Below are 25178 nucleotides of genomic sequence, written 5' to 3'. Positions count from 1 at the left end.
TAACTACCTTGTGGTTTGCACGTGCAGCTGCTGTCTTTTAGTAGCAGCCCGATGCAAGGAGAGTTTCTTCTTCTTCTCAGGAACATCTTCCCCATCGCTCGATTTCAAGATCAGTGTACTGCCGGATGTTTCAGTTTTACTTGACTTGTAATCTCCATCGGAGGGCTGGGTCATGTCTATTGTGGATTTCACACTATCAGCAGCCGCCTTGTGTTTGTTCAATTGTAGATCATTCTCAATTGTTTGGTACAGCACTCCAACCAAATACTGTTAGAAGGAATGTCACATTTACATTAGAAATACCGGTAATAGGTACAATATTCTGACTAGTTAGAAATATAGGTTATTAATTAACTTATTTTGTAATTATAATATTGTCACAATAACGTACACATGTATGTATTTTGTAAATTGTTTTAATTTCACAAGCAACAAGACTTTCAAGATTCAGTGAAAATCAAACAAATTTGGAGTACCAAAAATTCATTGAGATTCTTGTCAACGACTTACGGAAAATGTTGTCTTCCTGATGCCATAAAATATGAAATCGCAAATTTTTTTTAGCAGAACTTGCACAAGCAACGATGTCCTACGCCTATATTATAATTTCTTAGTTTTTCTATTCATGTATAAGTTTATATTTTTATATAATTTCTATTCAAAGACACTAGAAAACACAGGTTCATTATTCCTGTCACAAACCTGTGAGTTGGTATCTTTCCCAATATGGTCAATGAGAGCATTGTTTACAGACTGTGTTCTCTCTAACCGGGTTGCCACATCACTTTCATAGCCAGCAGTTACGTAAGTGTAGATGTAGTGAAGTACATGACACACCGAGAACTTCAACTCCACTGAGAAGCAAATAAAGAGATTAGTGCCAACCATGGTTGGTAATGTACTGAATAAACTCAGGCTGTGGGTTTAGAATTAAGAGTAGACACAGCTAACACACTTTATAGACACACAAATGTCATCAGTATGGATACTCCTCTTTTTATTTACTTGCTTGTACTTACCAGTTTTCAATTTTGAAAGTCCATATGTTGTTAGCCCTTGTACTAGACTATCTAATATTCCAGTAATATGTAAAGCAGACAGGTGATGTACTGGTTTAGTGGTCACTTCAAAGATGACATTGAGACATTTTGATAAGGATTTCTCAAATAATATAATATCACTGCGATATAAGAACATGTAATACTAAGAAAAAACACCAAATTTATGTTTAGTAATAATTATAATATATACAGTGACCCCTCGGCTAAGTCACACCTCAGCATGTCGCGATTTTGGCTAAGTCATGGGTAGTTGGATGCTTCCCAAAAATTCATTTGTGTTTTGCTGGCAGTTTTGAAGCTTTTTCAATAAAGATAACATACTATTTTAATGAGGCCCTTTGGTAAGTCACGGTTTTTGTTTGGATCCTGACACCCGTGACTTAGCAAGGGGTCACTGTACAAATTTAGGTACTACGCACAAAAATTGTCGCGAACATTAATACATGTATTCTTCTTGAATGTGATAACAAACAAAGGAAAAAAAACAACATTATTCTGTGTACCAGTCATTGGTAGCACCGTAAAAACTCGATTAATTCGCGGTAGTAAAAATAATTATTTTTTCAAGTGCACGAATTAATAGCGTCAAAACGGAAATTATTGTTTTTTGGTGCGCGAATTAAACGAGTACTTTTAGATCGATTCAAAAAGGAACTGTTTTCATAAATTTATTAGTGATTTGTTTTGTTTTCCAATGAACACGATTACGGGACGTTTTTTTAGTGCCTCTGAGACTCATGACTAGCGACATTCATGGCGTATAGTCGGACAGAGAACATGCACTGCGTCAAGGACCACGCACCATGGTACACTTGAAATGAAACAGTGAAAAATGGCAAAGGTCACACTGTACACAAACAAACAATGAACACGTGGCTACAAAGTAGCCGTCTGGCTGCACTGCCTTTTTTTATTTTTCTAGGCATCGCCCGGGCGATGTTATGGCAGATATTACGAAGCCCATCTTGTCTGGAAAAATAACTCTGCGTTGATAAAATCGGTCTCAGAAAATGTTTAGAAAAAATAATGTTTCGCGTTGACCAAATATAATCATGCAAAATATAAATTCAAAGTGTTTTAATACATTGGTGAGAGGTCGCATTTTACGTGAACAAGAAGGAAAAGCAGGCCAAAGTCGAAACGGGGTGCATCATGGACATGACAACACACGCTGCGACAACTGAGTGATCAGCGACATCATTTTGGGACGCAATTGAACTTCAAGTACTTTAGCAAAACTTGTTGCGCGGCGATGCTGACATCAAGTGTGTGTTGACCGAAGTTTGACCCCCAAGTCACGGACTGAACTGGCGCGTTACCTTAGCAACCTTTTTCTTTCATGTTATTAATTATACCCGAAGGTACTGTAATTACGCAACTTGTATGCAACTCTGTACTGGCTTGAATATATCAACGTCGTTTACTTAGTGTGCACTGTTTTTCTAATTACGCAAATTTGTTTACAATATTGTACCAGCTCTGAATATTTCAACTTCGTAATGTATTGCTTTCATGATAATTAGTTTTTTTTTTAACTATTGTTAGGGCACTGACCCGGGGTATTAGGTCTGTGAATATTTCAATATCACCGACTTGATAATGCATTGCATTCGTAATAATTACGCAAACATAAGCATACCATACGTCAAATTAAATTTTACTATAATATAATAAACTCTGGGTAGCGGACTTCGATCGCATTATTCACGTACATTTCGACTGAACTCTAATAACCACGTGTTTGAATGATTCACTGTCAATTCGTCCCAATTCACTTTCGTCCCAACACATTTGTCCCACAAGTCGATTCGTCCCAATTCACATTTGTCCCACGAGTCGATTCGTCCCAATTCACATTCGCCCCATTTCACATTCGTTCCAATTCACATTCGTCCATTTTTTAAATTTTTAGTCAGCATTACGATCTTGAACAGGGTCAATTTCTATGCAAACTGTTACTGACACGCTAACTAATAACTCCACGTTGCGTGAACGGTGTATTTGTATTTATTAACTAATAACTTGTACGTTGAATGTCCGGTGTATTTGTATTTATTAACTAATAACTCTACGTTGCACGTAAGGTGTATTTGTATTTATTAACTAATAACTCTACGTTGCACGTAAGGTGTATTTGTATTTATTGACTAATAACTTGTACGGTGTATTTTTATTTATTAACAAATAACTTAGCGTTGTACGTAAGGTGTATTTGTATATAACGTCGGCAAAAACAAAATGGCGCAACGAACAATTACGCATGCCAGTGCATGACGTGTACGTGAACAGTTCGTTGTTTGGATGTGTTTGTGCTTATTTGGCGAGTTAGTAGTGGGCTAACACAGTCACTTGGGGGCTGAAAATCAATAAATACTAATTTTCAAAAAAAATCATCCGCTATACGTATATAAATAAACAAGTTGTGAAACACGGCACCTAGTAAATCGACACCCTGTCGGTTTCAAATGTCGATTTTTTACCTTAAAATGCGAAACAAAAATTTTAGAGGGGATCAGGTGTTACGTTAATAACTACTGTTCATAATCGCTAACTTGGTTTTATTCAAAACTGCACAAATCCCGCGTTTTCTGATGATATCCGACGATTTCATGAACGAAAATGGCCAGCAGCCAGAATCAAGGGGGATTCGCACAGAGTTCTGGGTAAATCAAGGAAATACTCGCTGTTACGGCACGCCTGATTGGCTGAAAATGAGTATACCAGTGTTCTCCACAATCCAAATTAGCTGGTGGGCGGCCTAATTAGCATAAATTTGCACATCAATTTGCATATCATTTACATACAGCATTCTCGCATTTATGACATGAACTGCAATACACACTAAGTTATTTACTATTCACTTTTTAATTTAATTCAATTGGAACATGTTACAATTTTTTTGAAATACAAACAGATTGATCACTATCAATATTTACGAAATGCAAAAAGTTTGAAATCGGCGATTTATGCGTTCGCAAATTATTCTGCGTTCATGAAATGCAATTCGAGTAACCAAGAGCAAGTACAAAACATAATTGAGTTATAATGTAGAAAATATACGAGATGATTTGCCCACAAAGCCAAAACGGACAATTTGTCAAAACAAAATCCATAACATTTTTATTTGTGGCATCAGTACTCACCCGTGCCGACGGACGGTAAGATGCATTTACGCATGTACGGCCACGATACGTTGCGTTTTCACACATTGTTTTGGAATTCAAGAAAAAAATGCTAGCAATCGGCAAAATAAAAGAATCTGATATGTTCTCGAAAGATTAGACATAAAAAATAGATAAATTGAAAAAAAGTACGTGGAAAAGATAACTAAAATATTATTCAATTACAAATACTCGCGGTAAACTAATCCAGCAGCCATGTTTGATGTTTATTACCGCTTTCCGAATTCAGTACACGAACACCCAGGATGCGCTGTTCCCCTAGGCAACTTAGATACTAAATCGTTACAGCGCCAACAGCGGTGGGTAGCAGACGGTCGTTGAATGGGGTAGGCCAAAAGGTCATCAGTTTGCCTTCTCCATGCTGTTTTCACAATGAAAATCGAGCGAACGTTGTAAATACGGCTAGAATTTAAATTTTTGTTCGAGTTTACATGCAATCTGCTAAAATATTTGTTTATTTTCTGTGCATATCCATTTCGTTCGTATTTACTTCTTTCTTTCGTGATCGGAAGACGATTATTAAAAATACAGCTGTAAATTGAAACCACTGTAGTTGCGTGTCGTGAGCATTAAGTGGCAACAATGTCGGGCGACAATGAATTCAAGCGATTGACACATTGCCATGAATACACTTGATAACTGCTTGCAGACTTCCAATGGACATTGTTTATGTTTGGACTCTTGAAACAATAGAAAAATAAAGGGTTGGGCAACTACTCTTTTGTTTAGGCTTGGGAAAAACAATGCAAGCTTTTTACAAATAATTTCAGATGGATGTACGTTGGTGGGCGGGTGTTGAGAGTTACTGGGCGGCCGTAAAACTTGATGGGCGGGCCGCCCGCCTAAAACCCCTTGTGGAGAACACTGTATACGCACTTGATTTACCCAGAACTCTGTGCGAATCCCCCTTGATTCTGGCTGCTGGCCATTTTCGTTCATGAAATCGTTTATAATCTGAAGACGAAGCCCACTGACGGTACTTTGGTAGATGGTACTTTGGGGGAACTTGGTTAGATTCGCAGGTGCTTGTGTTCCATCAGGCCTGGTTGACGCCAGGATAGTTCATTAAATTTCTATTTGCATTATGATAAAAAGCCAGCCTTATTTAATGTCGGCCCAAACGTGTATATTTAGATAACATTTGCACATAAAAACCAACAGATTTGATTATGTGATGCATTTTTCTTACTAGAACATTACATTTGACACTTACCCGAGAGGTTCATCACAATCCGAAAATAATAACACCATCAACGATGACAACAATTCCATGAGATAATCCACAACTTGTTCTGATGGTTTTCCACTTATTTTCCATAATTTAGATATCACCTCCATTGATAACTACAAAAACACAAATTTACACACAATTACTGTACAATTAATATGGGTAATGTGTGAACAAGCCTATTTCTGTTCTATTTCTTTTCTCTTTTTAGCACCTGAATCGCACCCACACACGTAGCTGTGTATCCATGGCTTAACTTGTGTCAGTCGTTAGTCTTTGTGATAATATTTTAGTCATGTCTGATACATTTTGTGCCTTCAAAATTGTTATTTTCAGGTAATAGGAATTTATCAAATGATCGTTTTTGTCACGTTTTCTGCTGAAAATAAACATATTATAGAGTGGTGATAGTTTTGATGGTGTGATACAAGAATATATAGTGTACTTTTTTTTGCGATACCAGCTCTTCTGTGTCGATAATATCCTATTATTAAAAAAAACAACTAAAAAATCACAAAGACTAAAGACTGGCACAAACCAGCTATTGATCCACAGCTACCTTCCCAAGTATTTTTTTTTTTTTTTTAGTATAAACAAATTTACAATGTTGTAAAAAAAAGAAAAAAACTTCCATATCAACATACCTGTTTAACTTTATTCTGTCCATCTTCTATTTGACAATTCAGACTTAACCATAACAACATCAACTTATCATTAGCACACATAACAATATCTCTTAGCATCTCCTTGACAATAGAACTTGAATAAAATAAAAACATATTAGAAGCTTGCTTGCTTGATCAAACTACATAAGTGAATTGTAATATCTTCCATATGAGCAGAACCAATTGCAAATTTTGCAATCTGGATTGATCAAAATCCATCAAAAAACTGTTCTAATTTGGGAATGATAAATTGAAAGTGATACCTTGTTGCAAGTTGTAGCAGATGTAACTGACAGTAAAACTGTATACTGATTGGTTCTATCATCATTTCTTTGTGGAAATCATTTACTTCCTGGAACAAAACAACGTCTTAGTTTTAGCATGGCAAAGTAACACGAGTCTCCTGATTGCGTTGGAATAGTTTAAAAAATTGGTACTTTGATACAATGTACCTTTTGCCATGTGTCTTACAAATGTTCCCAAGCAAAGCCATGGAATCAAAGGCTACCATAAAGGAGGAGGAATGTCCACAAAGATGCCCCATTATGCTTCACAATACAAACATATTGGTGGATTCAAGTAGGATAAATGGGATATTACAAAAAACATGATGTATGATGTATCTATAAAGTTTGAACAGGATTGGTCAAGGCATGTCAGAGATATGCCTCCAGAACAGTATTTTTTTTTAAATGGCTGCCAGTTGGCTATTTTGAATCCGATCTGAAAAACAAAATGAAGTGAATAAAGCTCTCATTATGTACAATTTTGGACAAAATCCATCACGAAAACAGAAATTTTAATTTTAACAAACAGTCATACAAATGTATCCCAAAATGTATGATGTATGTGTGAAGTTTGAATGTCATCGTCCCAGGCATGTCTGAAATAGAGGTGGGCATGAACGGATGGGCAGAGGTCAATTCATAAGTCCACCTCAGTTTTCGGACTTTGTCTGAACAGGATTTTCTAGTGATTTCGGGAATTTCAACTATTCACTTAAAATAACAAAATCACAATATCGCAGAATTTGTTATTTAATAATTACTATGCATGTTTTATATTTAGATTATAAAGATTATCAGAAATCAGTATTCTTAGCATACACTTTACAAGAAGTAACATCTTACCTTAATGTCAGACAATTTATCTGACAAACTGAAATACTTGAGTTTGATTGGATTGTCAATAGTCTCCACAGCACCACTATCAAAATGTTTGGCATTCAACTGACAAAGTTCTGCAACAAAAACAAACAAAACATTTTAATACAATCTGTCTGACAAACTTAGGCGAGGGTTCCACGAACCCACCTATTCACATAGTTCATACCCACCATAGACTTGAACTGTAGGGATTAATCAGCGATTCTGCCGGTGACGGAGAGATAGAATCTAGGTCAGGGGAAGCCCCATGACCCCAAGATTCTCTTTCCCTTACGTCACAAACCACGTGACTGAGGCCATATGGCAGCGCCATAGACGGCTGTATAAATCACTAAGGTTCCTTTCTCTCCGCATCGAGGACTTAGACCAACGCTACGGAAAGAGTGGGGTGGTTGGGGTCTATGGTGGGTATGAACTATGTGAATAGGCATGTTCGGAGGACCCTCGCCTAAATTCACTATGTTCAATTACCCACCATAGACTCCGGTCAGTCAAAATGACTATTTTGAACTGTAGGCAGAGTCAGACACCGATAGGTGGCGGGTTTTCCGAGCAAACAGAAAAGTGAAGAAAAGTCTTTTCCCAGTCCGGGATGAAACACTCAAAAATCACTCAACACCCAAGTTAAGACCCAAAAAGGGGTGGTGTCTTACCTTGCCTGTGCTGTCCCCGGAGCATTTAGCCAAAATGCTGCTACGGTGACAGGGTTCGGTGTGCCCGAGAAAGCCAGACCCCAACCCAATTCTGGGGGGGGTAATAAGCTTTCGAAGTAAAGACCGAAACAGTTCTGCATGAGGGCATAGGCAGCAAAGCGGGATCTGGGAGCTTCCAGAGGAGTGCTGATGGTAGAGAAATCTGTCCGCATAAAATGCCGGACTGACTTATTGCCTATGCGCAGGGACCCTAGCGGTTGTTCGGGCTGGGCCAGCAAACCAAGACTGACCCGCTACGACGGGATCCAACCTAGAGAGACCCTTTTCAATGGATTCGGTGTCTCTTAGGTGGTAGTTGATAAAGACGTTCTGCGTTCTCCAGAAGTCTGCCCTCCATGTGTGCTCGAGGGGGGCGGCTGACACTAGCACTAGCGAGTTAGCAATCGCACAGACCTCATGCGCTCGTACTTGGTGTCTCTGCAAGCTCTGTGTCGAGGAAGTTAAAGTATTATAGAACCTCTAATACAGTCGCAGTAAACCACCTGGTTATGGAAGTTGGGGAAGCCTGCCTATCCTGCCTGCCTGCCTGGGTCATAACACAAAGATATGTGCCTGGCAACCCGTTCCAAATCCTTAGTACGGTTTGGTGGCAACTCTGTGCTCGAACTGGGTAGAGAAGCAATTCCTCCTAATCCTCCGGGCAGACAAAATTTGACAGCCGGGGGTGATGATCGGGTGAGGATCGTGTCCTGGGATTTGGTTCTAGGTGAGAGATTCGTGTCTTTAGCACAACTTGATTGTCCACAACGGCGGTACATCATCCGAGAAGGACAATGCCCCCAGCTCTGGTCGACGCCTACCTGAGGCGAGGGCCAGAAGGAAGACTATTTTCCACATCAAAAATTTGAGTGGTGATGATCGGAGAGGCTCAAAGGGCGGTCTGCAGACAACACAGCCGACAAGTCCCAGTTGGGCGGCTCCCTTGTATGGGGTCTAGGAGTCTGGAAAGCAGTAAATAGTCTCTTAATAATAGGACAATCGGCTAGTCTTGTTCCCGTACGTTTTGAGTGGTAGGGGACAAGGCCGACCTGTAGCCAACGATCGCTGCGTAGGACAAACCCACTTCGTCAAACAGGTGGACGAAGGAGCCTGCTACCTGGCCAATAGAGGGATGGTATGGATCAATCTCCCTTCCACTACACCAATCAGTGTATGCTCGCAGCCTAGAAATGTAGGCCGCATTGGTGGAATCCCTGTTCGCCCTGGCCAGGACGATGGCAGCCCGCTCAGATAAGGCTTTCGTATATGCGGGTCTACTGAGAGCCTCTATGCGTGTAAGTGATACCTGCCGGGCTCGTTGGTAGTGCGCCATCTTGTTGGGACGGCAGGTCCGGTAAGTCCGGATGCACTGCTGGTGTTTCGACGAGCATTTCCAACAGAAGACGGAAACTAGGCCTTGCTTGGTCAATTGGGTACGACCAATGATAATATGCAGGTGTGCACCTGTCGAAGTTTTCTCCGGTACCCGGTGAACTAGCGGAAAGGGAGGAAAGGCGTACACAACTAAGTGGGTCCACAGGGTTAGCAAAGCGACCCTGGCCCAGGCTCCTGGAGTCAGCAGGAGTGTTACGTACGTCGGGAGTTTGACGTTCCAAGGTGCGACAAACTGGTCCAACCTTTGACCGTCCCACAGCCGAAACAGCCTGAAGGCTACCCACTGGGGTATTAGCCACTCCGTGTTCTGGAGACAGAGCCGTCCTGAAAGGGTGTCGCCAGACTGTTCCTCACCTCTGGAAGATGGTGTGTGGTTAGCTCCACATTGTATTCCAGGCACCAAATAGGATTTGCTCCGCTAGGACTGACAACGATGGGGAATGCATCCCCCCCCCCCTTCTTGAAGGAGACCACCACTGCGTTGCCTGTGCGGAGCAGGACTCTGTGGTTTCGAACTACGGGTAGAAAGCGTGGTAGTGCTAAGTACACTGCTCTCAGTTCGAGCCGGTTGATATGGTATCCCGAAACTAATGCGGGGGCCATATCCTTGGGCTTGTTGGTCCAATAGATGTGCTCCCAGAGTCATACCTGCAGCGAGTGGGTCCAAGGGGCCCCCTTGTCTGTGGTTGGCCAGTGACGGCCACCAAGACCACCTTCACTTGGTCCGGGATCGAAACCCGCCTATCTAGTTCCCATAGGAGAGCTCGGCAGTATAACAAGCGTTATGCCTGGGGAACGACCCTTTGAACTGAGGTCATCATTCCGATGATCGCCATTAGTTCTCGGAGGGACACTGAGGGAACGCTGACTAGGCATTCGGCTAGGCTGCTTAGGGCTAAGCAACACGCTTGAAATAGCTAAGCCAAGCTTACCTCTGTGTCCAAACTCCATGCCCAGGGACACCAACTGCGTGTTGGGTCGAGGTGGGACTTGTCAATTTACTAACGAGCCCAACTGGTGAAGTAAATCCTGTGTTAGCCTGACGCGTTTGGCTATTAACCCCTTGCCCGGGATTTTTAGTAACCAGTAGTCTGGGTACGGATTGAGGTGTACCGACATCTGGTGAAGCAGCAGCACTACCTGTTTCATCACTCGGGTGAACACGTAGGGCGCTGTGCCTAACCCTAAGGGGGGGGGGCACCCAAAATTCGAATATTTGGGCCAGGTGGGCAATTCGAAGGAGATGGCAACTCGCTGGGTGCATCGGTATGTGCAGGTAGGCCCCGCTTAAGTCTAGTGGGACTAGACAGTCAAAACAGTGGATGGAGAGGAAAACCCTGAATGGTGTCTCCATGTGGAACCGATCGAGGAGCACGTACTGATTCAGTCTGCCTAGGTCTAGAACTGGACACCCGCCACTTGTAGATTTGGTACTATGAACACATTTGGGTAGAAGCCTGGGCTTAGTTCCGGCTGAGGTACCGTGTGTATGGCGCCTTTTCCCAGCAAACTGCTACTTCCTGTCTGATTGAGTCCCCTGGCAGTGCCCTACAGGGGAGACACTGATGGGGGGAATGGAGATTTCAGTGGTATCCCTTAACAGGATGTCATGTGTTTGAATGCAAACATGCTTTCGTGTTTCTTCCTGCTTGCCCAACGAGGGGCCGCAGTGGAGACAGCTCGCTTCGACTGTGTCTGATCTACCCGGCCTGCCAGGGACGCAATTGCCCCAACAGTCCCTCGACCAAAGTCCTCAACTCGGAGGCAAACCGGGCGCCGTGCGAGGAAGGGTCCACAAAGGGACCCGCAACGGGCCCCACAGGAGGAAAGCCTCCAGGGCACAGCCTCGCTGCAGCCAGTAAAATCGGGTAAACCAAGAAAAATATCGGTACCTCCACCATCGGGCCTCCTACTCGACGTCCCGGTACAACCGGTAGTCGAGTGTGAGGACTTTCCACTCATGCCAAACACGCAACTCATTTTAACCGATTTGTTTACTGGACGCGAGACCTTGCTGTGACGCGGTCAGTCTCAGCGATTTTGATGGCTCTGAAAGAAAATCTCAGGCCTCAGAACTCCAGTGAAAAACACACACCTTCACGCAAAAACCCTGAACCCCGCACGCAGCTACGACGAAGTATCTGGAATGCGGGTTATATGCTGGTAAATTCTGAATATAACCACTGCACAGTCAACTCTAAACGCGAGGAGACCAAAAGGAAAAACGGCAGCGAGCCCTGGTCCTGTCATTACATCCATACATTGCTAAATACATTGCAAATAAAAGACGACATGCATGAGGAAAAAACGAAATACAGTTGTAAAAGGTGCCGCCGCGAAACCAACAAATGGTTACGTAGTGGCGCCGGGTTTTAATTTCTTTGTTGTGAAAAATACTACACACAAAGGGAAAAAACGACACGAGGGTAAAATGACAAGGAAAACTTATCCTACCAGCTACAATGTCGAATGCCGTGCAGCGGGAACAACCCAAGCTAGAAACCCGGACAGGAAAAAAGGCAGGCGATCCATCGGAGCCGCTAAAACTTCATCCCCGCTGATGCGGAGAAAAAAGAAGAGAGATTTATACAGCCGTCTATGGCGCTGCCATATGGCCTCGGTCACGTAGTTTGTGACGTAAGGGAAAGAGAATCTTGGGGTCATGGAGCTTCCCCTGACCTAGATTCTATCTCTCCGTCACCGGCAGAATCGCTGATTAATGCCTACAGTTCAAAATAGTCATTTTGACTGACCGGAGTCTATAGTGCGTAAATGTGAATTGAAATATTTGAGTTTGATTGGATTGTCAATAGTTTCCACAGCACCACTATCAAAATGCTGCAAGTTCTGCAACAAAAATTTTATATTAATTCGAGAATTGTAATTTTAGTCTGTTTTAATGGTAAACCAGATGATTGCAAGGCATTTCAAGTTTACAAAATTTTGGCCATAAATTTAAAAAAATCTAAATAATTTGCAAATATGAATTATTACCGGATTCTGCCGTAAATTTGCCCAGGGCCATTAAATGGCAGTTCGGGTTTTAAAAAAAATAAAATGGGACCGGCAGTTTTTTAAGGTGTTATTTTAATCTTTTCTGATGCCTATAAGTTTTGCCATAGTCATTGACGCCTATTCAAGAGTATTGATGTTTATAGCGACTAGCATGAATGGTTAGGCTTTGTTTCGACAATTAGCTGTTATCGATGTAAACAATGTTAAATTATTATTCAAATGCTCAGTTTATCTTTTGAAAACAACTACCCGGTATTTTTTTTTATTTAAAAACAAATCATGCCGCTTTCCCATCAAAATCCAAGTCAAAAGATCGTACAACAACATCGGCAAATCTCTTCCATGCTGCGTTCAACACCATTAACATATTTAAATGAGCTATGGTAATATAAACATGTTGGCATCATCCATCGTTTTCATTGACCTGGCAGGTCAAAGAACACTGTCCCAGGTCAAAACATGGCGGATATTTATTTCTACAGCATCGAGCGTTAAAAATGTGATCGGAATCATTCGATTACGATGAAATAAGTTGAACTTTATTTCATAACAATTCAACGAATTTATTTTTTGCACATTATTATAATCATTACCAGGTAATAATCAACAGTTGTGAAATGCAGCATGACCGGATTGCGCTACTGTGATCATTTGCTACTAAGCAATGCAGTTGGGTTCGTTCTTATTTGAAACTTCTTTTAGAATATACTTTTGTTACTAATAAAATGAAACAAAATAATTGTATTTGCTGCACGAGGTTCGTTAATGTGATTGATTTTGAGAAAGATCTACTTTTTAATCCAGCATAAAAAAATGTATTAGGTTAGCTTCTGCAATAGTTTCTTTCGTTTTGGGTGGTCCAACTGCCGGCGTTGAAAATCGGCGTAGATGGATTTTTCAATGAAAATATAATCCCCCTAAAAATATTTGATGATCATTTTTTTGAAAATTTGAACCCCAAATAAGGGCCTACCAGCCGTGAAACCTCCCAGGGTGATTTTTCGGATGGGCGAATTTATGGCAGAATCCAGTATTATCCGTCCATGAAACCTCATACATATTCATATTCAAGTGTTATGATCACCTTCGTTTGAAAAATGTGTGTCATATTCACGTCACGTTTGAACAGAAGAATGGACTGCTTTATCTCACTGAAATACGACTACAAGCAGGAAACGATGCATAAACATCGTTCTCCATCAGTACTGAACTGCAGCAATCTATGCTACATGTGTTGGTTGATCACCATACTGATTTTGCACATACAGAGGTATTCCTATAAATAATTTGTTTTTCTAACTTGCTGGCACAGAACAATGGTTTTTCCCACTCCAGACAAATTTATATTGCAGTAGGAGAAAGACAATGTTTTAGAATTGAGAAATTTCAAAAAAATTTGTTTAACTGATTTAATTTTAATACAATCCTATAATATATATGTCAAGTCGATTCGTGAGCTAGTTTGCCAATTTGCCATCCCAATACTTCTGAGACTTGCTTTGCATACTATTATAAAATAAATACAGTGGGTGTGGGAGATAATATTACTTACCGGCCATCAAGTCGATAAGTTGTGAAATCAAATAATGGAACATTGGTAGATCTTTATTTTTCACAAGTTGAAATAATGATATAATGATATCAAGCAGCTTCTCATGAACAACAGTACATCCATCATCACTTAGTAGTCTCAATAACTGACAAGTCACCCATGTAGTTAAACCTGAAGAACAAAATCATCAAAATTAAAATATAATATAATAATAAAAATAAACAAGCAGCCTGTCGACTGAGATAGCTCCGCTGTTAGCAATGCACATTTCAATAAAGAACTGAAGATATCATTAGAAAATGAACAATAGGTATAGTATCATAGCAATCAGACTTGCTGTTTTTAACAAGAATTCGAAAATATCACTTTTCACAAAAAATGACAAAATTATTCATTAAAATTAGAGAATTGAAGTTATCATCACAAAATGAACAAATCTGAGAGAGGTCCACATTTAATACCTATATATGTAATATCAAATCAATCGGACTTGCGGTTTTTAACAAGAAGTCGAAAATATCACTTTTTACCAAAAATGACAAAAATATTCATCAAAATTAGAGAATTAAAGATATCATCTCGAAATGAACAAATCTGAGAGAGGTCCACATGTAGTACCTACATGTATATATGTAATATCAAAGTAATCGGACTTGCGTGTTTCTTTTACAAGAAGTCGAAAATATCACTTTTTACCAAAAATGACAAAAATATTCATCAAAATTAGAGAATTAAAGATATCATCTCGAAATGAACAAATCTGAGAGAGGTCCACATGTAGTACCTACATGTATATATGTAATATCAAAGTAATCGGACTTGCGTGTTTCTTTTACAAGAAGTAGAAAATATCACTTTTTAAAAATATTCACCAAAAATAGAGAATTTGAGATTTTGACAAGAAATGAACAAATTTGAGAAAAAAACATACAAGGTACTTGCATATCAAATTTGAAACATTCTGACTTCCGGTTTCGTAGATGAAGTTGAAATTGTCAAGTTGATGACGATGGACAATCAGTAATATGAACAGCTCCGCTGTGTCAACTTTGTCGACAGCGGAGCTAAAAATGCAACTTAGAATAGCTGTGGGTATATGCTCATGCAAGGTTTATACATGTATGTCTTTTATTAGAGATGTACTTCTAATAGAGCAAATACGCAAGACAGAGATTGGTAATATAGAATATTGTTGCCACCTCCAAAAAACAAACACCCCATTTCACTCTCATGCAGATGTTGCCCTGGACCGATATCAAACACACATAAAATATAGGACTACCACCATATAAACGTACAAAAGTAAAATGACATACATTTGGTCAGTAATATCATTATGCATACAAAACAAGCCTTTTATCAAATTCTTCATACTAACTTCACAGATATAATCAGGGCACAAAATCGACAGAATACGCGGCAACATTGAAGTGTCTACAACTTTAGACAAGCTCAAACTGAGAAAATCCTTTTTAGAATTTCGAGATATGTGTACATCATACATAGGTGGCCTATAGAGGGCAGCAGACAGCATGTGATGATACTTACCTTGGCATATGTAATACTCTGCATCTTGTGGAAGAGTGAGATTTCTACAGAGTTGAGATAAACCTGGCGTATCATCAGTGATTTGAGGTGAACCACTTGAAAATATCGCCGGGAACTGTGATGTGCAAAGTGCCAGGAGATCAATAATCACCATACAGTGGGGAGTACCTCCTGTACCTGTGGCTTTACTGATTTCAAAATACACTAGAAAAATAGACAAATATTCAAGACAACCTATGAACATCTACAATGGTTTGAAACACAGCACATTTTGCTTGGCATACAAAAGATAATAAAATAAATGAGATTAATTTCCCAATATATGGAGGCAGCCATCTTGATTACAGCCCAAAACTAAATAAAGACTAATTGAGAAACAGGTTTTTCAGATTCCTACTAATGAGGAAAAAAATACGAAATTTTCACAGCCTAACGAACTATTTAGGCAACATTAAGCCAATTACTAGGAAAATATGAATGAATTCACATTTTCTGTGTAGAAAAATCCCTTGCATGTGAACACGTAATTACAAGAAGAACATAGAACAATTTCCAGGTGTTTTTGTAACTGAAATCATCATCCAACTGTAAGGCCGTTGCTGACTGGCTACTGAGTTCACTTACCTTTATCAAGATTAATCAAATGTTCATTGATAAAACGACATAGAATCTGTCTGGCTATTCTGATGTCATCTGAGTGCCTCTGTTGTGTGCTGAAAAAAAGAAATCATGCCAATTTAAATGTGATACAGGTTGTATATCATTTACAACAGACACTTAAAGCGACACTATTCTATGTAAGAACTGGGCATAGTCGTAAGGGGAGGGGCTAACAAAACAATAAATATTTACATATTGATAGTAACCATTTTTTAGCAAACTACTAAAAGTACTGGTAGTCACATATATATAGATGAAAAAGAAAATTCAAAGTTATGAGTCAAGTTTGGTCACAGTTAAAGTTGAAACTAGTTTTATGACTGTGAGAAAAGTTTATTGTGTTTCAATGAGCTGTTTGTAAAGCTGTACACATAGTATGTGTGATGTACATGTAGGCAAAGACCAACTAGTGATTAGCAATCAAAAGCGCACATGAAGTTCTGACTTTTTTTAAAGAACTTTGATTTTGATAACTGTTTTCTGATAAATATTTCATGAAGGTGTGAATTAGTTTTATATAAAATATTTATATAAATGTTTTAAAATAACAAAATCAGAATTCTTAGCAGATGAGTATCGCCTGAATAGGACTCCACTGTCGTCAGTTAACCTTAACATCTAACTCAAAACTGACTACCGGTAGCTTTGATAGTAGTATTTTTATGTGTATCATTTAAATAATTTCAGTTAATGAAACACTGTAATTTCTAGCATTTTGAACAAATTTGATGGGATCTATCTTTTGTATTCATAACAGTATGTAAATCGACCAAGGATTGAAGAAATCAAGAAAAAGAGGATGGGCATTACCAAATAATTCTACGACAATGAAAACAACTTCTTTGAAGATAAAGTAACTTGTGTAATTACCATTTCGGGATTAGTCGTTTTGAATTCTAACATCCATATTTGATTTATAAAACAGAGGTGAAAGCCAGAAAGAGTGGGATGGTAATGAGAGCGCCACCAGTGTTAGGAGTGTGCCACTGCATGTGCATATGTCCCAGATAACTACTACTACCGGTAGTAGGCACATGCAAAGAATGAACAGATTTGGTTCACAGGGTTCTGAAATATGACTTTGAACGAACGAACGGACGGACGGACGGACGGACGGACGGAGAGCAAAATACTCTGTTCAAACTGGGACTAATTAATATTAATGAATTAGTTTAACATTATCATATCAGCAAGCGCCTAATATGTGAGCAATTGTATTTTCATTTTTTATAAATATTTTTACAAGCAAATCGCTACAATCTTTTTTTTGAGGTCTATGCTAACAGAATATTATACCTTTACTCTAAAACTCGACTTAAATGTTAGAAGAAAATTCAGCAACTAAATTATTACTTTTTTAAAAGTTTTGACAGCCATTCTAGATTGGGTATAAATAATTCTTGAACCGGAAGTGGAGAACTGTTTTACTAAATGTAAGAACAAAAATAATTACCTTTCGATATTTTTGAGTCTGCTGAAGGCAGCTGTCAACTCTTTCAACAAGACGTTAGCTGATTTTGAACTGCTGCCTGACGATGTCATATTTTTAGTTGAGTGCAGACCACCAGAGGTTTATGGAGTCTATGAGTAAACCAAAACAAAGTGCAGTTCAGAGGTCACTTGCGGGTCACTGCTCCGTTTAAAATAACAGTTTTGTATAAAAGATGACCTGTTTCACAGAAAAAGCGGCTGGTTTCGTTGTAATTTCTTTAGAAGACATTTCAGCAACTCCACACATGTTTACGTCTTCAAACACCCGCGCCGGAGTTTGTTTATTAGCTCATGTGTGTTTTCTCCACTGTCCTCGTACAAATAATCTTTTTGTCGCATCTTGTTTTGACAGAAAAGTGTATGTTTTCAAAATATCCAAAATTAAAATGAAGTTTGAATTAATAATGTATGTGAATAAAGTAGTGTAAGTTAATATGAACAAGTGTGCTTCAAACGTCTTAGCCCAAGGATGACCTCCGTGTCCGAGTATAAAGCGCCATTTTGAAGTTTATTGAGCATGACAAAATTTGCCGGAGTGTGAGTTTCTTTGAGCGACAGGTCTGGATTACAGGGTGAAGGGAACACGACTCCGGATTTGGAAAATAAGTCGACACATGCCGTTTCAAGTGAAATATATGTTCGTACAGGTGATATTTTGAATGAATGACACTCGGAAATCATTGGCGTTTCCAGGGAATCGTTGAAAAAGTATCGGCGCAACTGAACAGGACATACAAATGTAATTTCTGAGCGGTGATCCCGGTGAAAAGAAGTCTCGGTTATCGATCGATTGGTTGTTGGCAACGGTCACGTTTGATCACTCCGCTTGGTTTTCTCGCGATAAAAACTAGTTATCAGTTTAAATTATTTTGTTATTATTATGTAAACTGTTGCAAAAAGGTTGCATGAGTTTCGAAATTGCGATATTTTGTGCCAAAACACCGGGTGTTTCGGTTTACATACAGGTACGGCGTTGTTAGAGACAGACTGTCCGATGTTCAATGAATGAACACATGATTGTGCATTTAGCACTTATGTAGACTGTCCTCGTCATCCAGGATTGATTGGTAAAATGAAGCCAGCCAAATTAGGATAAGTACATCTCTACGCAAACAGTTAGCTTGGTGGTTGGTATGAGTGTGAAAATCAAAACCGATCGCAACCTGACGGGGTAAGTTGAATCTCGTAAATTAATATTGAAATCTAGACGTGCGTATATAATTATTAACACCTGTTACATGAATTAAATGAAAAAAAAAAACATATACGGGACTAAATTGCCATAAAACAACAAATAATGAGAGAGAAAAATAACATGATGTTGTGACTGATGATGTTTTTCTCTTAATTTGTTTATTTAAAAAAAGCCCCAGCTTGTGCAGTGCTATATTTGTATATTATCTATTCCTTTTTTTTTATTAATTGACAATTCAAAAATTGCTGACATTACTGATATTTTATATATACATTTCTGTGTGTGAGTTGTCATATTTGTTGATGTTGTCATGCACAATACATTTATTTGTGTGGTGCCAGACCGAGAGGGTGAACATGTATTGTACGGTAAGTTGGATTGTATAATCTGTGTTTCTGTGGAGGAGGTATGAATCTTGTAATGTCCTGAAAAAATACGGCACCTAATGAAAAGAATGAACTTGTTTTATGAGTGCCATATGTATTTATCACCAACGGATATTAGGTTGTAAAAGACTAATGGTTTTTGAAGACGTTTCACCAATTTATTGGTCTGTGGTTATTGCAAGTATAGCATTGTTCAAAATATTGACATGAGCAGACATGTATTACATTTGACTACAGCCCTCTCGCCTTAAGAAGTGTGGGACACCTGCGAAGTGCATTGTAGTGTGCACCACCTCTGTTGTTCAGTAATTGCATTAATTTGTCATGTTCTGTGGCAGTGACTTTACTGTCGCAAACACTTACGAGCAAAGTACCATGAACTACCATCTATCATGAATTGGCAAGAATGAAATATTGTAAATACAGTATTTGTTCTGTTAGAAGGGCATCTCATTTAGAAGTGCACTTAAACCAAACAAATCAATTTATTGAATGTACATTGTAAACTGGACCATGGGAGTATGACTTTGACCATAGATGTACATACAGTAAAACATAATTTCTGTTGTGTGCTACAATGTACTAATAATAGCAAATATGGTTAATATTACTAGTAATCATAAAGTTTTTTTCGGAATTGAACAAAAATACAAATTTTGAATATAATATTCTGCCAGTAGGTAAATTTAAAAAAAAAATGAATGAAAAATGAAGTTGTTGATAATTTATTTTTAGTTCCGCTGTCGACTTTGTCGAGCGGAGCTTATCAGAGGAGTGATTGTCAGTCGTCGTCCGTGTCAATGTTTTACTTTTTCGACTTCTTCTTGAAAACTACAACCTGAATGCTTAGATACTTAGTGTATATGTACCTTGGATAAACCTCTCTTAGATTTGTTCATTTGATGATGATATCTTCAATTCTCTAATTTTGATGAATATTTTTGTCATTTTTAGTAAAAAGTGATATTTTCGACTTCTTGTTAAAAACTGCAAGTCCAATTGCTTTGATATTACATATATAGGTACTACATGTGGACCTCTCTCAGATTTGTTCATTTTGTAATGAATATTTTTGTCATTTTTGGTGAAAAGTAATATTTTTGAATTCTTGTTGAAAACAGCAAGTCTGATTGCTTTGGCTGATACTATACATATTGTACATTTTCTAACGATGTCTTCAGTTCTTTAATTGCAATGTGCATTGCTAACAGCAGAGCTATCTCAGCCGACAGGCTGCTTGTTTTATTTATATTTTTCAGTGCAACTCATTTATTTTAACTTTACTTACTAAGTACGAATTAGTGGAACTTGAAGCTATGAACTTCGTTTTCAAACATGTGTCTGTCTTGGAAATATCGTGTAATCATTTTGTATTTGAAATTTACAATTCCTAATAAGGATGAACACTGTGCAGGGTAACCTAGCAATAAACTGACAGGTATAGTTATTATACATGTATGCTACCAGTAATTGTTACCATTTCACTGATTCAGTTAATTTATATATTGGTAAATTGGTAACTGAAAAAAAACAAACAACAAAAAAACATTTATAATTATATTTACATTGTTTCACAAAATCGCTGTAATCGATACCGATGGTGTGATTTGCACTTTTATGCATACGTGTTACGTTTGAATCATTAAATCCGTTGAATTAGATTTCTCTGTATTATGCACTTTGAGTGCTTTGCTGCTCATACTTTATTGGTAATTTATAATTTACATACATCGTATTGTATCTATCTACACGCAGTTGTAATCGTTGCTAGGCTCAAATACCTCATAACAATGAATTACTGAAATTTTATACAGAGCTCTTTGAATTAATGAATTCCAATTTTGAAAAAATAAATACATGTTCATATATTTTAATACTTTTAATCCGTAATCTAATCCATAGCATATTATATTTGTTCTTTTTGAAATGCTTGCGCTGACATGTTTGCCCTGTCCCATCAATTTACATTCATTTTAACTAAGATGACAGAGTTGGGTTGATATGCTAAGCTGTAGCTCAGAGGTGCCAGTTAAATAGTTTGCCTTTTCAGGTATTTTTTTTTAAGACTCCCAACCATTAGAAAAGAACTTAGCAATAAAACCCTGCTGTGGCTTAAGGTAGTTTGCTATCATTGAAAAACGTATTCAGAAATTCTTGAAATCCAGCAAGAGGGGTTGGATTACTGTGATGTTCAAAATTCTGAAAAAAATATAGGGTCACCGAAAGTTTTCCACAAAACGACTTTAAAAATTTAATAAAAAACAAATAGTTTACTGTACAATTGGTTCCTATAGCTGAAACATTTCATCGTATCAAATTTTGTTTAATGACCTATGCTACAAAAATTGACATGTAGTGTTATGAGAGCTACGTTTTTGTACATATGACTGTCATGAAAAATTGGAAAATTTTGAATATTAGTATAAGTTTAACCCATGAAATAATGTGTTTTCATGGAATCCTATGAAAAATGTTCCAAACTGGCCACTTTTTAGATTATTTTGCGTTATATGAATGACTTGCATGTATGTGAACCATCACACAACAATTTAAATGATTTACTGTGATAAATTTCATTCAGTTTTGATGGTAGCGAACTACTTTAGTTCTCACTTCTATGGAATCACACTTCTACTTGAGAAAGTAGGATACACATATTTCTATTATTTGTCCTTGTAATATATTCGTCATTTGACAAGTACCTTTAATCATTAATTCTTGGTGTCATTGAACCCTTGTCAATCACTATTTATATTTTTAATTGTGCAGTAAAGCGGAGACTGAAAAAGGCCTGACATGTATCGCATTAATTTTCAACCTGAATGACTGCATTAACCAAGACTTGTAAGATTTCAAACAAATAATTATAATTCATGTACAAGGAACAAAAATGAATACTGTTGTATGTACATAATTTTAGATGGTCCCTCATTTTGTCAGGTTCCATAGATTTCTTTTGGACTTTTAGCCCCTGAAAAATGAAAATCAGAAAGTTTCTATCTTGAGTTCCACTTGCTGAAATATTGACACAAGAACATTCAGGCTGGCAGAATGTATTTAGTTTCAGTGGACTATTGTTATCTTGTACATGACCATGTACAACCACCAAAGCTATGCGATATGGTGTTGATCTGTAAAAGTTATTATTATACAAAGAAAACAATTGGACACAATGACACTGCAATGTATAACCCTGCAACTGCATACCTTGGTGTTTTCAGTTCAACTCGAGTTTATATGGTGACATACATTTCATCACCAGTTTTATCGTGGCTTGTACCTGGATTTGCAACATCGCCTTTTGTCTACTACCGGTACATGTACATGTTTCAGTCAAATTTGCAGCAATTATTTATTTTTCTGAGACAAAATTATCAAAAAAAATAACTGTGTAATTAAGTATTTAAAAAAAATAAAAAAGCAAAACATGTACATTTGTCGTCATATTGGCAAATATTGTATTTGGTCATATAGACAATTATTCCGAAGAATGAATGTAACCGGGAAAATAATATTATCAAAAAAATATGGAAAAAATGTCAATAGAATGAACACAACTCACCAGGTCACCAGGTGTGTTGTTTACTTTGAACTTGTATTATAATAATGTAATTAATTATTTAGTGAATGCACAAATTTACAACCACAACTGGTGGATGGTTATATATAAAAAGCTGTGCAATGTGGTCTGTAATTGCAAACCATCTATGTTTAGAAGATTTAGTTGGAAACGTTAGAAATAAAATTTGATCCTTCGTGGTTGTATATGGTGTTATTTCAAAATAAAACACATGTTATTGGAACTACCTGGCTTCAACTCAAATGACATGTGCATCCTTCTGTCATGCTTGATGTTACACAGGTGTAAGCGTCACGAAAAAGTATGTTTCAAAAGAAGGCTTTTTTTTTCTTGTTTCACCATGACATCGATCAATACAAGATTCAACATGTTTTGTGGAGAGAGCTTAACATTTGGAGGATGAACCACCAAACCTTATGCAAGTGTACAAAAGCCTTTGTTAACACAGCAACTATTGAAATGAAACTCCCATACATATCAATTGTTTGATGAAAGAAAGCTAAAACTATGATTGGCTAGTGATACACAAAATAGAAAAATCGTAATTTGGACTTGTACAACCCACCACTGCCAAGTTTCTCCAGTCTGTGTCCCGGTGTTATAACAAAGTATTGTATACAAATGTATACAGTATGCGCGGGTGGGGATAGACTGGAAATCGAGTCTAGCCCACTGCATGTACACAAGTACAACTACATGTAGTTGTAATCTTCATAGAATTATTACATGTAATATCATGGTACTCTACAAATTTACATATGTAGTTTTAATCTGATAACTTCCCTGTGATATATACTAGTAATTTAGTAACGGTAGGTTAGGTAATGGTGCACTTCATAGTAGCTTTATAATTTTGGCCCGTATAGATCGTGTAACCTGACATATTAATTAATTTTTTCACTCGGTCTTACCAACGTGGTCCTGGATTAAAAAATACAAAAGAAATGACAAAAGACGTGGGTAAATTATATTACTTTTAAATTAATGTTCTCTTTTCTCGAAACATCTAGTCTCACCCTAGCAGCTGGTAAACACTGGAGCAATTCAGTTTTATACTGATACATGTAATAGTTCACACACAGTTTTTTAGCATAGGTTAAGAGGTCAAAATTGTTAACCTATGCTAAGTAAACATGCACAAACAAACTTAAGACTCGGTCTAGACACTTAGCATGGGCCAACGAAATGCATTGTTATTGTTTTATACCCATAGAACTATTAAAGTAGTATACCTTCTTGGTTACTGTTCTGAGCAATCATAGTTAAAAGGAATGAAGATTTGTACATTCTTTGTTTGAGTTTGAGCATCTTTTTTGAGCCTGTGCTAACTTTTTTTACTTTCTGCACGTGAACGCAGTCGAAGGCAATTGGCTCTGGGCCGTACTTGTTGTAGCCTGAACACGACTAATGTATTCACTCTATATTTGTCTGTTTTTTATGATCTAAAGGAGTGGTGTGGTTCTATAGGCCAGGCTGGACCCACCCACTTCACTCAGTGTATAACATAATGAGGGTGTGCACTACTATAGTGTGAAATGATTGTTATAACTTTTTATACAGTTCAATGTACTGAATAGACCATGTGAACAGTTTTCTACAGGTGGAGTACAATGTACCCAGAATAACATGATTGTCAATTGCAAACACTATCAGTAATTCAATATGACAACAAATTTTTCATCTGTTTCATTTTTTTGTGTGAGAGGAAAATAATTTGTATGAACCGTGAGCTCATAATGTATTTAATAGTTTAATAAAACTCTTCCCGATGAGAATAAAGATTTCTAGATAACTTTTAAATACTAAATGAAATAAATTTGAGTAGGTTGATGTGGTTTTACTGGTCTATACATGTAGAATTGTGTTTGATTGAATGTAATTTGATTACAAGTGCCCATCTGATTTTTTACTACACGAGCTATCTACTTGAAAACACATGTAACACCCTCACAATCTCTATACTTTTTGTGTTAAATTTGAAACTGTGATTATAATCACTGTCTGGGTATTGTGTACTTTGGGCCATGTGTCAAATAATCAGATTGGACTTTGAATTGCAGTTAATCTGAACTTGATTTACAGGTTTAATTTTATAATATTTTATTTATTGTGAAAGTTTCCCTTGAATAATTCTGGAGTTTCTGTGCAAGCACAGTGAGACATTACCTCAGCTTCCTCTGTTTCTCTGCTTTGCTACTAAGTGGAGAAACAGACTAAAAATGCTGGGATAAGTGAGACAAGTACATGTACTGGCATGGTAAAAATTGGCTGCGGAACCATCATAATTTTTTTTTTTTTATAGTAGTATGTTTTTTTAGTTCTCTCTAGGTTTTTGCCAAAAATACCTATTTTATCAACGCAA

The 25178-nt window shown here is 37.7% G+C and overlaps 1 protein-coding gene across 1 annotated transcript in view; it reads right to left on the bottom strand.

Annotated features, from left to right (window-relative positions):
* The window catches only part of LOC102803834 (serine/threonine-protein kinase ATR-like), a 67979-nt gene extending 50035 nt beyond the window's left edge, over window positions 1-17944 (bottom strand). Inside the window, exons 1-11 of the mRNA XM_085507356.1 lie at window positions 17618-17944; window positions 16129-16217; window positions 15505-15708; window positions 13957-14127; window positions 7267-7376; window positions 6400-6488; window positions 6116-6230; window positions 5457-5587; window positions 1020-1180; window positions 703-854; window positions 8-267 (exon numbers count right to left, since the gene is read on the bottom strand). Coding sequence (XP_085363482.1) covers window positions 8-267; window positions 703-854; window positions 1020-1180; window positions 5457-5587; window positions 6116-6230; window positions 6400-6488; window positions 7267-7376; window positions 13957-14127; window positions 15505-15708; window positions 16129-16217; window positions 17618-17706 — 1571 coding nt within the window. The 5' untranslated portion in view covers window positions 17707-17944. The remainder of the gene's footprint in view (window positions 1-7; window positions 268-702; window positions 855-1019; window positions 1181-5456; window positions 5588-6115; window positions 6231-6399; window positions 6489-7266; window positions 7377-13956; window positions 14128-15504; window positions 15709-16128; window positions 16218-17617) is intronic.
* Between the last annotated feature and the right edge of the window lie 7234 nt (window positions 17945-25178).

Source organism: Saccoglossus kowalevskii, chromosome 13, assembly GCF_978046115.1.
Source record: "Saccoglossus kowalevskii chromosome 13, keSacKowa6.1, whole genome shotgun sequence".
NCBI lineage: Eukaryota > Metazoa > Hemichordata > Enteropneusta > Harrimaniidae > Saccoglossus > Saccoglossus kowalevskii.
The sequence above is the reverse complement of the archived record's forward strand: the minus strand, read 5'-3'. Positions and strand labels throughout refer to the sequence as shown.